The 18,975-nt window shown below is 33.2% G+C and overlaps 1 protein-coding gene across 1 annotated transcript; it reads right to left on the reverse strand.

The window, feature by feature from the left end:
- Nucleotides 1–170: 170 nt before the first annotated feature.
- Nucleotides 171–972, reverse strand: LOC125210338 (uncharacterized). Its single transcript, XM_089066696.1, has 3 exons — nucleotides 786–972; nucleotides 358–641; nucleotides 171–284 (listed from the first exon to the last, which is right to left on the reverse strand). The coding sequence occupies exons 1-3, from the start codon at nucleotides 970–972 to the stop codon at nucleotides 171–173; spliced, it is 585 nt and encodes a 194-aa protein (XP_088922822.1).
- Between the last annotated feature and the right edge of the window lie 18,003 nt (nucleotides 973–18,975).

Here is an 18,975-nt window from a genome sequence, read left to right on the forward strand (position 1 = left end):
ATACAAAGGGGCAAAATTATACAACGAAAATTTTCGACTTCTAATAAACTACTTTCCCAACACATATCACGCTCTACGCCCTCCTCCCCTACGATTCCAAACCTCTTCTACCATATCAGCCTGCAGTGTCGTATGTGATGTTTCCCTCCGCATATCGGCGAACTGTTGGATCAAGTATGCATCACTACGCGGTACACCCATCTGCAGTGGGGCGCTTGCAACACCGTGACTCGTACTTGCACCCTCTTCCGGTACCCAGTTCTCTGCAGAATATCCTTCTTCCTCTATTATCATATTGTGCAATATGATACATGCATACATGATGGAGGCAACATCATTTTCGTGCCATTGTCGAACCGGGCACTGAAGAATGGCCCATCGCAATTGGAGGACACCAAAAGCACGCTCAACATCCTTCCTAGCACTCTCTTGTTTGGCCGCAAAATAGGATTGTTTCGGCCCAACCGGCTGCCGGATCGTCTTGACAAACACGGGCCAACGAGGGTATATCCCATCGGCTAAGTAGTATGCCATGTTGTACTGCGTCCCGTTGGCCATGAATCTGACCGTCGGACCCTCACCCCGACACTCATCATTGAAGAGATGGGACGGATCTAGTACGTTGATGTCGTTGTTCGACCCTGCGACACCAAAATAGGTATGCCAGATTCGCAGTCGGTAGTCAGCAACAGCTTCCAGTATCAATGTTGGGTGTCTTCCTTTGAATCCAGATGTGAACTGCCCCTTCCAAGCAACCGGGCAGTTCCTCCACTCCCAGTGCATGCAATCGATGCTGCCCATCATCCCCGGAAAATTATGCACTCGCCCGTGCATATCTATCAATCTCTGGCACTCATCGGCATTTGGCTTCCGTAGATACTCCGGACCGAAGATGGCCTGGATACAATAACAAAACTGCCTCAGCGCCGTCAGAGCAGTTGTTTCACCCAACTGTAGGTATTCGTCGAACATATCAGCGGGTCCGGCATAGGCAAGCTGCCTAATTGCAGCGGTACACTTCTGATATGTCGACAACCCGGGTCGGCCGCTAGCATCATTGCGCAATGTGAAGCACCTGTACTGCTGCGCCAATGTATTCGCTATATGGATGAATAGCCGTTGCGACATTCTGAAGCGGCGACGGAAAATCTCTGCTGGGTAACGGGGGTTATCGCCAAAGTAGTCTTCTATCAACCGCTGGTGTGCCCCGACATGGTCACGCCAGATGGTCCGCCGATGATAGAACGGGCGAACGAACGCCGCCACCGCCGCTGCCTCCTTCTCTTCTGCTTCCCGTTGCACCTCTTGAACGAGTTCATCGAACTCCCTATCCACCAATTGTTGGAACTCATCGTCGGAACTCATTTTTCAAAAGTAGAATTGGTGATAAAATGACAAGAGTGGAGATTGGAATGGTGTAAAAAATTGGGGAAAAAATGGGTATATTTGTAGAAGTAATTAAAAAAAAAAAAAAAAAAAAATTCGAAAAAGGGGAGCCGCGGCTCGCGCCCAAGCGCCGCGGCCAGGCCACGATCGTGGCGCGCCCACGTCCACCCCCCCCCCCCCCCCCGCCCCGCCGCCCACCCCCCCACTATAGGGAGCCGCGGCTCGCGGCTCTCCCGTGGCCCGGCCGCGGCTCACCTATAGTGGACACTCTAACATACTCCGTCACGATGGTTCTAGAAATCAACCACGAAAATATCCACATAGTGACCGTAAATTGAATAATTACTCCATGTGACTAAAATGAACCACGAAATAGTAGGATTACTTAATAATTATACTCCTATATTAGGTTTAAATAAAAGTTATAGTAGTAATATTTTTTGTAAATGTATTTTGAATACGGAGTATTTTGTATTGTAGATTGCTAGAATGTCATTGCAAGCCGAAACTTATAATTTGCCCCAAGTAATCAGCTAAATTTAGAGGAAATAAGTTGAAAATTTGTAATCTGATAAAATTTTAATTCTATTAGACCATAATTCAAGTAGGGTTGACCCATAACTTGTGTTGACTTGATTGACGTCCTTAGGAGATGGTAGGATTATTAAATAATTACATTAATAATAGAGTGATAGAGTATGTGACAATGTACTCAACATTAAAGAATGACGATGAGCACGACTAATGTCACTCATCGTGGCAATATTAATTTATTTTATTAATACAAAAATTAGATATTTGAAAAGGTTTTTAAATAGACCGCTAATTTTTGAAAAGGTTTTTAAATAGCCCAACGGCCACTAACGACTCTTTATTTTTGATTTAGCGTTTTGTTTATAAATACCCAATTTTCCAACATCATTCACACCTAACATTTGTTGGAGTATAAAATAACTTGTACGAAACATATTTTTTAAATCATATGCACGAAGCAACCGCCACCATTGCCTTAACCTAACCTCAAGAGAATCCAGGTCCACGTTGATAATTGCGATTTCATTATATACTAATATGGGAATATCATACCATTTGATTCGCATAGGAAGTTGTCGGAATGTCGATTGACTATAAGTCAATAAATACCCAAATTCCAATGGACCCCAATTCAATACTCCTTGTTATTTCCAATTAATTCATGTTATTGTTCTTTTCCTGGGTAGTGAGAATGTTAAGATACACGAGTGTGCCTCATTTTAATACGATCTATTAAATTAGTTAAGAAATCAAAGTATAAGCAAATGAAATTACATGTCTTATTCAGAATAATTAAGTTGGGAAATCATGTATTTACTTAAATCTTCCGTATTCTCCAATTACATTAGAAACTTTCAACAAATCCGAAATTTATATTAAATCCAATATTTCTCCCCTTTTTTTTTTTGGTTGAGCGACACTCATTCAAATTGAAAATTCGCTAGAGAAGGTATTTAAATCTTCATTCCAAAAAGAAAGAACGAATTAATTTTAAGATTGATGAAAATTTTAAATTTAAATTATTGAATGAAAAAGCGGTGTTTAAAATATTAACTTTTATACATTAAAACGGTATGTAGTTTTATTAAGACAATAGTCGTCACACAAAAAATAATTGTCGACATTTTTTTTACTTTCAGATACGCTAAGCTTTTATTATATGAACAATCAATTTTATTTATAAAAATATTTACTTTTAATAAAGTATGCTAACTTTCAAGCATAAGAAAAAAAAATATGTACGGAGTATAAAAGTATTTATTTTAGATTGATATTGAAGCTGACAATTTATTTAATTTTAGGATGACAATGTCAAAATAGGAGTATTAAACGAAACGCGTTATATAATTTTGTGATTATAGAAAAAACGTCAAACGTAATTATTGAAAACTAAAGTGACCACTAAGTTAAGAGTACAGCTCTGAAACTCTGAATGAAAATAACAAGTAGCAAAGCGAGTGTGAAATTACATTTTTATTAATCTTAATGTAACGTTACACTATTTAACAGTGGAATTTGTATCTTTTGACCTAAAACCTCAATGCTAAAGTCTGAAACGGTAAAATTTGGTTTTGACATTTATGACGATAAACTGTAGCCAGCTATAATTCCACTTACATTGAAAATTGGCTCATTAAATACTTGACTCAAATATTATATATGGTCCGAATTGATTTTTCGTACAATAAAAATTTAGAGGCAAAAACTAAAAACTTAATAATGACCACTTACATATATTGGTTGTATAAAAGATACAAAAGAATGAATAGAATAATCAGGAAATCTCTCAAATAAGTAGGAAAATGATAATAATGTAAAAATATTTGAGCACTGAGACAGTGAGACATTTAATTTATTAGTATAACTATTGTATTATATTTCGTCACACAAGGGATTAAAATTAAACTCGCAAATCGCAATTAATAAAATCTTGCTTACCTTTTGGAAAAATTATTTAATACTAGAATGTTTAGTTTGGACTTATTAGAGAGTGCATACAAAATTGTCGAAGCACATTACATTACGGATATTGTATGGAATTATGATGATGGAGGTGGACGGCCGCACCGCAACAAAATGAGGTTTATCCACAACCAAACGTAAACCCCACCACTAATATTTGTGTTTTTTTTTTAATTTATTAAAATTGAAGTTGATTGTTTTACTTTTATTACTTGCTAAACTTTATTTGATATTAATTATTAAATATATACATAATTATGATATTGTTAAAATGAGATATTACTAACATTCTTTTATAGTAAATTTCCTAAACTGGATAATTTTTTGAGATTTTTTTGGAGAAAAAACTCGAAACTGCAAAGTGGCGGTGCAAATTGGATATTATTAGACGAAGAAATCAATTATCAATTTTCTTCCAACCCAAATGCTCTCTCTTTTTTTTTAAAAAAAAAAAAAAACATACCACGTTTCTGTTATATTTTTATAAATATGAATTTTGTAGATATTTTTGTTGAATAAATATTGCAATCACACGAAATTTATTTACATAAATGCATACAATTTTTTTCATCAGTGACAACCAAAATCCCATAAATTCGCTTTGCCAATAAACTTGGAATATACAGAATGTCAACCAAAAATGGCATAAAAATTGACAATAATTTTGATGCTGATGCCCAGTTAACGTGGACGGTGGACTCCTCTGTACATGAAGTCTTATCACTTGTATATATTGCAACAAAACTCTAAATTTTTCAATGTGACTAAACCCCTATTACTATAAAAATTGACTATTTATACATATCCCCTGATTATGCAAGAACTATTTATATAATTCACTTTAATTTCCATTTGAGATTTCAGGGAATACAAGGATTTGTGATTTTGGTGAATTTGTTGTACAGAGGTGATAGGTCGATAGCAAAGAAAAAGAGCGTACTACTAAATTATTAGAATCATAAGCTTGACTTAAATTTGACTTGAGGTGACAATTTGTACACATTGGAGTGGGTCATTGGGAGTAATTATGAAAATTAAAGAGTGGTGATGACTTTATAACTAGGCACAATAATTAAGTAAGTAAATTTTTTAAATCGAAAAGACGTGTAGTTATTAGTAAAGGGAAATGGTACTTGGCCATAATATGGCCGGCCATAATTGGATATTTTGATCAATATACACGGCAAACAAATAATAAATTAATAAGTCTATTTATTGTTTATGTGTCTTTACAAAATAACCCTTTACTAATAAAATTAATGGAGTATTAAATTTTTCAATGGAGTTTGAGTAATGGAAATTGGTGTATGGGGAATGGGTCCGAGAAATAGTTGGAGTGGGGATTGGCGGTATAAATTTAATCTATTTAGCCTAATTTATTTATTTTTAGGCACTTTCATAGTAACGTTTAAAATTGAAATAATTTATAAATTATGTTATAAAATTTGTATATATTTCATAAATTATATTATAATATTTGTATAAATTAGTAGGGTTTAGTATTATCAATTGTATTAATATACTCATTTTGTCTCACTCTAAGTGAAGCATTTTCCTTTTTAGGATGTCTCACAATAACATATTTCGAAAAATATATATAAAAAATTTCTCGTTCTCTTACTTTATTATCTCCACTTAATTCATAAAACAATATTGAATAAAATTTCGTGCCAAGATAAAAATGCTAAACTTAGAGTAGGACGAAGGGAGTATATACTTGATTCGTCTCTTGCTATTCACATTGTTCATCTTAGATTGTAAATTTAGGATTGAGTAATTTGTGTAACTAAATTAATATTTTAAGTGTAATAGAAGAACACTTAATAATGAAATAATTAAATACTAGTATAATTCTTACTTAAAATTGAAATAATACAAATAGTTTGGGAAGAGCTGAAACAGTAAAGTGCAAGTAAAATAGGACAGAGGTAATGTAAGGGTAGTGATAAAATGCAAACTTATATATTGTACAAACTCAAAACTCCTCAACATAGCTTCAACACAGTTTCAATACAATATCAACTCAGTGTAAAATTTCAAGATTTTAATGTCAATACGGTGTCAACACAATATCAACACAACATCAATCATTGACTACCGTTGAAATTCTGTTGACATTTTCCTGTTGATGTTTTTTTGTAATCTATTGACATTTTTCAATGGTCCAGATCATAGTATTGAATTTGTACGATATTTAGAGTTTTCATTTGATCACATCCCGGTAATATAGTACAGTAATCTTATGGATTGATATACTTAGTAGGAGTATGTATTTATATAGTGTTTACGTGTGTATACTACCGATTAGTATGAAAATTATAGTACAATTGAGTATAATAATAATAATAATTATTATTATTATTATTATTATTATTATTATTATTTTAACGTATTTAAATTTTTGTTTATATATGTGAATTAGATATTAATCAAAATTTGCTATTTTGAAGAACATTTGAAAATTATTGTTATTTTAATGTATTAAATTTTTTGTTTATATATGTGAATTAGATATTAAAAAAAAAGTGCTCTTATATTGTAACGAGGTCTGCTCATATGTTGATTCCAATTAATCGGTTGTAGATTTTGACTAACCCTATCATTGAAATTTTGATCTGTTCCTACACTAACTTGTTGGTTGATAACTGACTAATTAGTGTAAGAATCAAAATATTCAATAACTAATAATTAAAAATTTAATAATTCAATAATATATTATCAAATAATATCAAATAATCCATGCCTAAAAACCTAAGAGATCAATAGAATTTAGGAATAAATCTAAGATCAGTTAAAATATGTGGAAATATCATTAATCTTCGATTCAAAATTTGTAATTGTGAATTTCAATATATTTACATTATATTATATTGGAGATTCAATTGTGTATAATATCGTATTAATTGACTTTGTTTATGACAATAAAGATTCTATTGTTTTGTAGGAGCTTATTGTATCATTCTCTCTTTAAATGACAATTCATTTAATACAATTGACTACTACCTTGTGTAATGTTAGTCACGCTTTTCTGTTTGGCTCTTCCTAAACTACTAATACTATGTCTGTTTGGCTCTTCCTAAACTACTAATACTACTATTTATATTTCAAGTAAGAATTATGGTGTTTAATTATTATATTAGAGTTAATTAATCATTCTATTATTAAGTTTTCTTTTATTATACTTAAAATACTAATTTAATTACACTAATTACTCCATTTTTAATTTATGACTGAAAAGTGTAAGTAGCACGAGACGGACTACGAAGGGAGTATTTATTTCAAATATATTTTAATTGTTTTAAATAACAATTTATATATTACTTACTATATATGGTTTTGAACTTAAGAATTTGATTTCCAATTATCTTAAAAGTTGTCCGACATAAATTAAGAGTGTGCACTAGCAATAATTCACGCAAGCTATAGTTACTTATGTTTTCTATATAGAGGAATTTTGATACTTTTTTTAATTTGTTAATTAAGTATCTCAAATGATTTTCAACTAAGTGTTCAAATTCAGTATAATTGAACAACTGAGAATTCATATTAATTTTTAGATTTAATATAAAAACTAAAGAATTTCTAATTGATCTTATATTCAATTAATAATTTAATTAATTTGATTTGATTGAATTATTGAGGATTTCAATGGATTTTTATTATGAATTGCACAATAGTTTGTGTCTCAATTTTCTATGAACCATTCAAGATTTCAATTAATCTCCAATCATCAATTTAATATTTTATCTAATCAGAATATATTTTCTATACTTGTAATATTGGAACAATCTTTTCTCAAAAAGTTTGAATTAGTATGTAAAATAATTGTATAACGTTTACATTTATTTTATTTATAAGTTATTTAAATATTAATGTTAAATATAATATACTTTAAATTATTTTATTTGTAAGTGAATTTATATATATAATCAATAATAATAAAATTTTATTATCATACGTAAACAATGTCTCTTTTCTTGTTTAAGGCATTACGATAAAATTCAGACATTGGAATTAAATTTTAGTAAATGCCTTAAATATTTGCAAAAACATGAAAAAAAAAGGAAATGCCTTAAATATTTGCCACTTGGGCTCATGATTTATTGGCTGTATGACATATTGTGCCAAACAAGTATGATGATGTTGGTCCAAAAATCCTTAGGGTATGGCCCTAGCTACACCTACTATATAAGGTTATCATAATATAATACGGAGTATCATCTTAAATTGGTAAGTGGTGTGAGCGTGAATGTGACAGGTAAAATTATATTTTCAGATAATTATTAAGACCTTATGACGCATTTGATAAAAAAAAAGAGACATTGTTTACGTAATTTTAATTTTGTTGAATGCGTATATTTTTCTATGGCGCTGTTGGAACGTTAGTGGCCGCTCTTAAAATTCTTAATATTTTATTACACACCGACTTGGTAACGATCTATAAGTATGGATTATGGAGCCATTGTAATTTTTTTAGAACGCAACAAAAAAATGATAAGAGCTATATTAAAAAATTATTGCAAAATAAATTTTGTAGGTAATTTAGATTATAGTAATAACTTGCATAAAATGTGGATAAACTTGATATCATTTTAAAATAAAAAATGAAATATTATAACTATGATAGTGTTCTTAATCCCATATACCTATTTTCATGTGTCCACTATTGATCAACAAAGAGTCTTTCGAGTGAAAGAAAAAAGAATGATGAAGATGAAATTTGGAGAAGCTTCTTCAACTCCAGTGCCTCTTTTGAGTGAGGCAGTTTTGAAGGTTGCTGTCTCAGATTTCTCCAATGCTACGACTTTCAATTTCAAAATATTGGGGTAATTATTTAAGATTTCATGTGTTTTATTATTTCACTCTTTGCAGTAATGAGTACCAGACTACCAGCTATTCAATGAATATGGAGTATATCAAGTCGAAAAGGTTGAGGGAATAAAATTTGTCATATTTTCATATCACCAGCTATTAAATCAGATGTCATATTTTCAATTTTAATTTTTCTTTAAAAATTGTCATATTTTCATTTTACGAAATTATATCTCATATTAATGTACTATAAAACTATAATTTTTTTAATTGTTTTATAATAAAATAATACTCTCTCCCGTCTTAGCTCAAGTGATTGAATGCTTTTCGGCATGTGTTTGAGAAAAATGATAATAAATAGTTAAAGTGGATAGAATGCAAAGTAAGAGAGAAAATAATGTTGAGGAAACATTCTTCTATATTATTTATTTTATTTTATTTTTATTTTATTTTAACTATTTAATATAATTTTCTTATAACAATGATAGAAAAGAAATTAATTAAATAAGGTGGGACGGAGAGGTATATTTTAAAAACTTGTGTATTATAGCATGTGTGTTGGACGGAGAGTATTATAGGAATTGGCGGCCAAGGTTTCGCTCTACTCAATAAAAAAGCTAGTGACACTTTATGTTATTTGTATTATTCATAATATAATCAAAATGATGCTCAATTGTCAAACTCACATGTCACGCGGAATCCAAAAGTAACATTAAAATACAATGTATTCTTTATTTTTACTTTTGAAAGAATGAATGGGCATTGGCTCTCACTTGCCTACAAATTATATGATGAGAAAATACGTACAATAAAGATGACGAATTTCGTTGTACAGAGGCACTTGACTCTAGATTTTTGTTTTTTTCTTGACGAATAATTAAATTAGATTTAAAAAAAGGATTATATCTGATGCCGAATTACATCTCTTCTACCGCATCAAGTGTTAAAAAAGTACACCATAATTTTTAAAAGCGATCATATATGATTAACTTAAAGAATGCAATCAAATTCATCATCACAATTCACAAGCAACAGCACTGTGCTAAAATAAGTACATGAGTTATTTGATTTTCCGTGCTCGTTTAAAAAAAAAAAAAATAAAGTAGAGAGAGAGTAAAATAAAAAAAGAATAATATTTTCAGTATTATTCCTTTTTTATTATACTTTTTATAACCATCTTTTGGTATAGTATATGTATTATTGTTGTAGATGAAATGATATTGAAAAAAAGTTACTGTATTTGTACATTCGTACAGGAACTAAGCTTAATTAAATGATATTTTATTTTCTAGGCGTATTATAGTATGATGAAAACGTTTTTTTCTTCTTTTACAAAAATAAAAATAGTAGTATATACATGATTAAGTGATTAGCGGCGTTTTCTGTTCTCTAGGAATGAGGGCATTAAACATACTACTATGAATAAAATTGATAATTACACCATATATCATTTAAACCGTTAAGTTTTAAGTTCTTAAAACTTAAAACTTAACGGTTTAAATGATATATGGTGTAATTATCAATTTTATCAACTTAAAACTTAACGGTTTAAATGATATATGGTGTAATTACACCATATATCATTCAAATTAGTACAAAAAGTTTTAAGTTCACATATATCATACAAAAAGTTTAATTAGTGTTTTAAATTGATACATTCCGTCTAAATCATTTAAACCGTTAACTTTTATTATTATTTTATTGAATTCTCTCTCTGTATTATCTAGCAGAATTGGTTTAGTCGATTATGTTTATGCAACTTTCACCAGCTTCTCCATCGATCTGGATTCATAGAAATTCCTTTGTCTATAGGAGTATGTTTTAGACAAATATGTTCATGTTGTTTATCATTTGCTTCCTACTTGTTTTAATTAATTAAATCCTATAAAAAAATAGCACACGGTGAGCTTGTTGCTTGCTTGTTGCATTTAAATACTGGAAATTCTATTGCTTCTCTAGCACCTAACGATGTATTCTGATGTTACGGCCAATTCATCCATCAATAGTAAAATTTGAATAAAATAAAACAACAAAGAAAGAAATTAGGAAAACAAGAAGAATACTAAGAACATGAAAACAGAAGAACATAATTGGAAGTACATATGGCAAAGATCAATTTCATTTAGCACAGTTTAGTTTTCGACGGCAATTAAGAAAAGTAATGGAATTTTTATTATTGCAAGGCATAACTCTTATATAAAATAATAAAAAAAGTAACGGTGTTAAATGATTTAGATGGAATGCATCAACTTGAAACACTAATTAAACTTTTTGTATGATATATATGAACTTAAAACTTTTTGTACTAATTTGAAATATTGATAAATTTTTTTTATATATGGTATAATTACCCCTGAATAAAAATAAATTTACGGAGATTTTGTTTTGTAGGCACATAAAATGGAAGAAGATAAATTCAAAAATGTAAACAATTATCTTATTTATATTTTATATGAAAATAAATGAGTAGACCTCTTTACAATTAACAAAAATATAATACCGTCTTAAAAATCATTTCATTAAATATTGTGTTCTTATGAAAAAAAATTAATACTAACATTTCTTTGTATATATTTTATTCACTTCTGTTATTAGGAGTAGCTCTCACCAAAAAAATTTATCTGAAAAGAAATAAAGAATAAGATTAATAGGGGGTAAATACACCATACATAGCAAAATATTTCACCAATGTTTCAAATTAGTCTAAAAAATTTTAAGTTAACATATATCATAGTACAAAAAGTTTGACTGTCAAATAACACTAACACCGTTAACATTTTTTTTTATTTTTCATCCTTCACTCCACTCCAAATTACTCCCTCCGTCCGCAAATAGGAGTTCCGTTTTTTCATTTTAGTCCGTCCGCGAATAAGAGTCCCGGTTCACTTTTACCATAAATGGTAATAAGGTCCCACCTTCCACTAACTCATTCCACTCACATTTCATTTAAAACTAATATATGCAAGTGGGACCCTTATTCCACTAACTATTTTTCATCTACTTTTCTTAACATTTCTTAAAACCCGTGCCATTGAGAAATGAGACTTCTAATGGTGAACGGAGGGAGTATTTCTTAGTACTATTTTTTCGGAGTAATTACACCATGCATACAAAATCTTTCATCAACGTTACAAATTAGTACAAAAGGTTTTAAGTTAGCATATACTCCCTCCGTCCACGAATAAGAGTCTCATTCATTTTTGGCACGGGTTTTAAGCATTGTTAAGAAAAGTGGGTGAAAGAAAGTTAGTGGAAAATGAGCCCCACTTGTTTATATTAGTTTTAAATGATATGTGAGTGGAATGAGTTGGTGGAATGTGAGACCTTTTATCATTTATAGAAATAATGAATTGAGACTCTTATTCACGGATAGACCAAAATGGCAAAACGGGATTCCTATTCACGGATGGAGAGAGTACTTGCTTAGAAATTTGTTCCCAGTTCCAGCATGAAGAATTAGAAAACAATATTGCTAATGAATATGATACAACAATCAAGTATCTTGATAGGAAGTTCTGGCATGAACAGAATTACATTTCTATTCCCAGTTCCAGCATGAAGAATTAGAAAATAATATTGCTAATGAATATGATACAGCAATCAAGTATCTTGATAGGAAGTTCTGGCATGAACTGAATTACATTTCTATTCCCAGTTCCAGCATGAAGAATTAGAAAACAATATTGCTAATGAATATGATACAACAATCAAGTATCTTGATAGGAAGTTCTGGCATGAACAGAATTACATTTCTATTCCCAGTTCCAGCATGAAGAATTAGAAAACAATATTGCTAATGAATATGATACAGCAATCAAGTATCTTGATAGGAAGTTCTGGCATGAACAGAATTACATTTCTATTCCCAATTCCAGCATGAAGAATTAGAAAACAATATTGCTAATGAATATGATACAGCAATCAAGTATCTTGATAGGAAGTTCTGGCATGAACTGAATTACATTTCTATTCCCAGTTCCAGCATGAAGAATTAGAAAACAATATTGCTAATGAATATGATACAGCAATTAAGTATCTTGATAGGAAGTTCTGGCATGAACAGAATTACGAAAAGGATATATTTCCAATGAAAACGAGGATCAAAATGTATGTATTTACGCTGGAAACATAACGGACACCTATTGATTCAACCTAAATTGTCAGTTCTAAATTTAATTTTCCAAGTTTCACGGTAACCTACACCAATCATACACGTTTAAATTTTCAATGAATACTAGTACTATTAAATTTTATTATAGTCTAATTAAGTTGAGTTTTACTATTATTAAGCCAAAATAAATAGAGCTGTCAAGCTTTATGTAAAAAATCTGATAAGTTATCAATTAATCGTGTATATCAAAATAATTTTAGATTTTTAAATTTTTATTAATAATTATTTTGATAAATTGAAACCTAATAAACTGTACTAAATTATAAAAAAATTACACATAGGAATTGATGTACTCCACTCGGCTGGTAGAGCTTGTTGCTTTCAACCATGTGGTCGTTAGTTCCATTCCCACCAACGGAAAAATAAACTCCCTCTCCCGTTCAGGCGTTCACCTTTTTCATCTCTCTAATAATTTTTTCGGCCCGTTCACCTTTTTCCGGCCCGTTCACCTTTTTCATCTCTCTAATAATTCACCTTTTCCCGGCGGGCCACAGACGGAAAAATAAACTCTCTCTCTCTCTTCTAATAATTCATCCCATTCTCTCTTCCGTTCACCTTTTTCCGGCAGGCCACAGACGGAAAAATAAACTCCCTCTCTCATCTAATAATTCATCCCATTCTCTCCAAAAATTCATCCCTTCAGGGCTATGGAAGAAACAAGTGAAGATCGAGCAAAAGATTCTGGAGAGCGATCGAAGAAGAAGGCTACTTACATCATTGTTGTCCTTAGAATGGTTAGCAATATTAGGAAGATGACCGAAAACGGACTGAAAATGTCATGTGTTTCGCATGGTGCTTGAAATGCTTGAAATTTGCACGGTGCTTGAAATTAGCCATTGATTTTGAGATCTTTGCTACTTACGTCATTTTCCTCCTTAGAATGGTAAACAGTGTAAGGAAGATGACCGAAAACGGACTGAGAATATCATGTGTCATAAACTTGAAAATCGCACGGTTCTTGAAATGCTTGAAATTCACACGGTGCTTGAAGCCATCTATCATCGTTTAGGGGGCGTAAAAGATGATGTACTATTTTTTGGGATTTATTTTTCAGAGTTGGGATATAGGCAGAACTAATTCTTAGTGTCGAACCATCAAACCAAAATAATAGGCACCATTTTCACCTCAATTTTAAATGTGCAACTTTTCAAGATAAGTTGTGTGTATGACATATATTTCAAATGGCTGGGGGGTTCTCTCTCTAACAAATTCGAACCATTTACATAAAACCGACGAGACCACTTTTTGGTAAAATTCGAACCCTTTCTGTTTGAACCAAATTCGATGAGTGCTAATACAAAACTCTAATTAATTTGCAGTTACAATCGCGACATTTTTCCGGTTCTTTCCAAAATTTAAGGATATGTTCGATGAGTACTTTTCGACATTCATGGCGAGTTTCACTGTGATAGTGGTGTCATGGAATCCAGATGACACCACACTCAAAGGGGAGTGCCTACGCCTCATCGCTATCTGGGTCGCCGGCATCGTGGCCATTTTGATATGCATCTTCGTCTTCCTCGCTTGGGCAGGCGAAGATCTCCATGTAGGCACCGTCGACAACATTGACCTACTTGCCCGTTATCGTGAATGTAATAGATTTTTTTAATAACATTTAATGTTTTATTAATCTAATACTAATTATTTCTCTCTTCCTTCTTAAATCTCTAATTTTGTGGAGTTGGATGGGGAGTTGCGCAGTGGCTCGACAGCCAATCGCAGAGGTTTCCGGCGGCACTCATCGGCTAATGGTGGGGTCGGCCGACCCCACCCGACCGCACCTGGGTCCGTCGTTGTTGGCAACCACTCTGGATTGAAACCTCGCAGCTTCAATTCACCTTTTCCGGCGGGCCACATTCTCTCCAAAAATTCATCCTTTCAGCTTCTTTTTCCGGCGGGGCTATGGAGAGAGTAATCGAAAATTGAGCAAAACGGTTCTTGAGAGCGATCGGAGAAGAAGCCTACAAACTGGGCATGATGATCCGAGGAGAGTAGCACACGCATTCAAAGTCGGGGTAGCCCTAGGCGCGCTCGGTCTCATCCACTACCACGACGTCTTCTTCTAGGCATCCTGCGCCGATGGATTATTGAGCATCACGACCGTCCTGGCCTTATTCGAGTACACTGTGGGTAAGTGATTTCTCATTTCAATCTTGCGTGACCCATGCAGTTGGTCTTACTTAGTAGTGTTTAACAATTTTTGCAAGAGCCACGCTAGCGAAAGGACTGAACCGATTGTTCGCGACATGTTTGGGCGTTGCGCTGGGATATGGGATGCACCATTCGGCCGCTTTGACGGATAAATACTCGGTCGTGATTGGGCTATCTGTCACCTTCATAGGTACATACATTTATTACTCCATACAGTGGCTCTTAAATTTCTATATATGGCAAATGAGCGCCAAATTTAACAACTTAGCCACGTCACCATTTTTTATTTTCCCTTTTTGTCTTTTCTTATGTTTTTTCTCACTGTTAACAAAAATAAAAGATAGAATTAGATATATGCAATATAGTGGGCCCACAAGTTAATGACAGGTGTCCACTAATGCTAGTTCAAATAGATTCACTAGGCACTAATACAAAACTCTAATTAATTTGCAGTTACAATTGCGTCGTATTGCCGGTTCTTTCCAAAAGTCAATGATATGTTCGATGAGTGCTTTTCAGCATTCATGGCCAGTTTTACCGTGATAATGGTGTCATGGAATCCAAATGACACCACACTCAAAGGGGAGTGCTTGCGCCTCATCGATATCTGGGTCGCCGGCATCGTGGCCATTTTGATCTGCATCTTCGTCTTCCCCGCTTGGGCAGGCGAAGATCTCCATGTAGGCACCGCCGACAACATTGACCGACTTGCCCGTTACCTTGAAATGCTTGATATTCGCACGGTGCTTGAAATTTTCCATTGATTATGAGATCTTTGCTACTTATGATTGAATTTGATTGTCACCTAATCACAATTGAATTTGATTTAGGTATCTAATGATGTCGTATGTTATTGAAAAGTTAAAATCACTTTCACTCATTACTAAATTTAGTTTTTTTAATCGGTGGAGATGCTTAGATAAGGATAAGGACAAAAGAGGTAGAGTGAGTGGGGATTCTATTTTACTTTCTCCGTCTGTGAAATGTTGTCCAGTTTTGCCATTTCGGTCCGTTCCCGAAATATTGTCTACTTTGCTTTTTTTTTTTTTCCACCATATTTGGTAAATGTACTCCACCTTCAACTAACTCATTACACTCTACATTCCACTCACATTTTCCACCCACTTTTCTTCATTTTTCTTCACATTTCTTTTTACCCATGCTAAGTCAAACTTGGACAACATTTCATGGACAAAAGGAGTATTTTATTTAGGCCAGCTGGTAAAAGTATTTAAATTGTTTTATACAAATACAAAATTGAGTCAGAATAAATCATTCTTGAAAATAAAGATTATCAAATTGTAACTTTAATATTATAATTTGAACTCGTGTAAAACTTAATTAGCGTCTTGGTGTTATTCTAGACACGTGAATATATAATTAAATTAAATTTGAATAAGTGTATAAATGTACAAAATTCATTTGAGATATCGTAACTCACAACAAAATATGATTCAACACAAAGCATTCAACACAAAGCGTTCACACAACACCACAATGAAAAACACTTTAATTAACGAGGTCATCTAAGCAAGAATATTACACGACGTTTCGGAATCTAAAAAGGCCGGCGTGGCACTCGTATAAGCTCCAAACACAATAGGAGAAACGCATGTTCCGCCTTTCATTAGTACTGATGATTTTGGTGACAACTTACTTTTCCATGTGGACTTGAGAGCTACTCTATGTATACCCTGCAACCGGACATGCAAGTTTTGGTCAACACGTCCGTGCCTAAAAATATACGAGTATTAATAAACAACCTCAATCAGGACAACGAATTAATGGTGTCATGATTGAATCAGAGTCAAATGATGGCTTTGTATTTGGCGCAGGGAACAATGTCATTGGAGAAGCATCGTTTTTCACTTCTCATTAGTGGTGATCCTATGCTAGAACAGGAGACAAGCTCATTTGGACAGATACCGCGTAACTCCAGCTTCTTCTCAGACTCGACATCCTATTTTCTCAATGGCACAGGTAGGCTTGAAAGCTACTATAGATTTCCATAATTGGGCACTGATATGGACTTCTTCGATGCCATATTGGAGGGGTTGAGCTACGATAATTTCTTCGCTAGCAATTGAATCTTTTGAATGAACTAGAAGATTTTTTTATGCAAATTATTTTTTTATCTTGCATCGTATGCGCAAACCTTCACTGATTTCTTCATCCTTGTGGCGGTTGTTGTAGGGTGAGGTCCTTATTTAGATACGAGTTTCTTTGAATACATTTAAGCATTAAGGGCTGATAAGGCTAATTTCATGCATTGGTTATAGGGTTAAATTCTGCGATTTCCCAGGTCTATCAAACCTTTTTGAGTCAGGTGTGTAGAGAAAATTGCCAACCCCAGGAAGAGATCACCTGGTGGAGGAAGCTGGCAAGGAAAATTGAGCAGAAGGATGAAGAGCCACTAGACTGAGGAGCATCGATTGGAGGGCAAAATAGGAATTACAAGAACAGTCTAGAAGCTCTATCCACTATAAAAGGAGCACGCAATCAACATGAGAAAAAATCTCGATCATCACTTTTCAGCTCCTAGCTTAGTTTTTCCACTTTCTCTCTACACACTCACGCACTTGGGGGAAATCTGAGGGGGGTTCTCATTTTCATCTGAAGTTTGTGGTGCAACACCGTCTCTACGGAGACGAAGAAACAATTATCTTTAATTTTCTGTCTACTTTTTGTACTCGCCGAGTCCTCGCTGTTCGAGGCTCGGCTTTGGTGTTATTTCCATCGTTGGATATTTCGTATTTTGCAATGAATATGTTTGTTTATGTTCCGTTTATCTTATCGTGTTGTTTTGGGTTTGATTTGCTGATTATTGTTGGTTGATCTGAGTTTGGAGTTGGTTTGTAAGAAATCTGTTGTCTGTCGGTTGAATCTACGTAGACTAGTGAGGATCAGAGGTGGGAATGATGTTTGGTTGTTGTGGATGGCTTGAATCCGGAGTGGATTAAGCGTCTCGTGGTTGGATCTGCTTGTTTTGTTTCATTCAATTGTTTAAGTTCTGTATTCTCGTTTTACCTCGTCTAGTAGCCGTAGATCTGCTTAGTTTTAACTGTTCTTAATTTCTGTCGGTTTAATTTGTTTTACGTTGTTTCGATTCTCGCTTTGCTCTGTTTTAGCTGGTTGTTTCGTGCAATATAATGGAGAAGATGATGTCACTATTAGTTAATCCTTTAGTTAGTTATTTTGCAGCTTTTTAGTCGTACTCTACCTTTTTCAGAAAATGGTCCCCACGTTTAGCTTCTTTCCCGAGTCCAGGTTAATCTAGGAAATTGTTCATTAGATTTGGGAATTGTCTTGCTCTATTTCGATTTAATATGCATGTTTTTATGTTTCTGCCTAGATCTTGCTGTTAGAGTCAAAATATTTCAATTACCAAGTCTAGGAATTAAAACTCAACCCCAAAATTGCGTGGCAGCAGCCAACAAAAAAATAGTTCCCGAGTCTTCGAACATGTTTACTTGCGCATTCATCTATGTGGATTCGATCCCTACTTCCATGTACTAGTTTTTCTTAACTAAAGCGGGTTGAGGGTTTTTGAAGAGGGAGTTAAGGTAGTGATTGTGTGCCCAACGACAGGTAACTCAAGGTTCTCTAAGTTCCTAGACGCAGTGTCTAGCGGATTTCCTGGACTGAGGACTTTCTTCATTAATTTTTAGAACACGCTTTCGCTAAACCATCATTAACTTCAACAACCAAAATTCCCACTCTTCAAGGGCCCATTTGTTTGATAAGGATTGTAGTATGGGAAAGTAAACAAATGTGAAAATAGTATGATTCTAAACTATTAATTTTTTTGTGTTTTGGATAGTGCAGTTAATTTCAGAGGGGCTAAGTTGCAAGAAAAAGAATGCTCTAATATCTTATTCGTCTATGTTAGTCTCTCTTCTTCTGACTCACTCTAAATTTTTTTTCTCAATTCATTTTTTTTGCAATTTTTGTTTTTGATG

Source organism: Salvia hispanica, chromosome 3 (genome assembly GCF_029641045.1).
Source record: "Salvia hispanica isolate PSC_SH4W2 chromosome 3, Shi_PSC_v1, whole genome shotgun sequence".
Taxonomy (NCBI): Eukaryota; Viridiplantae; Streptophyta; class Magnoliopsida; order Lamiales; family Lamiaceae; genus Salvia; species Salvia hispanica.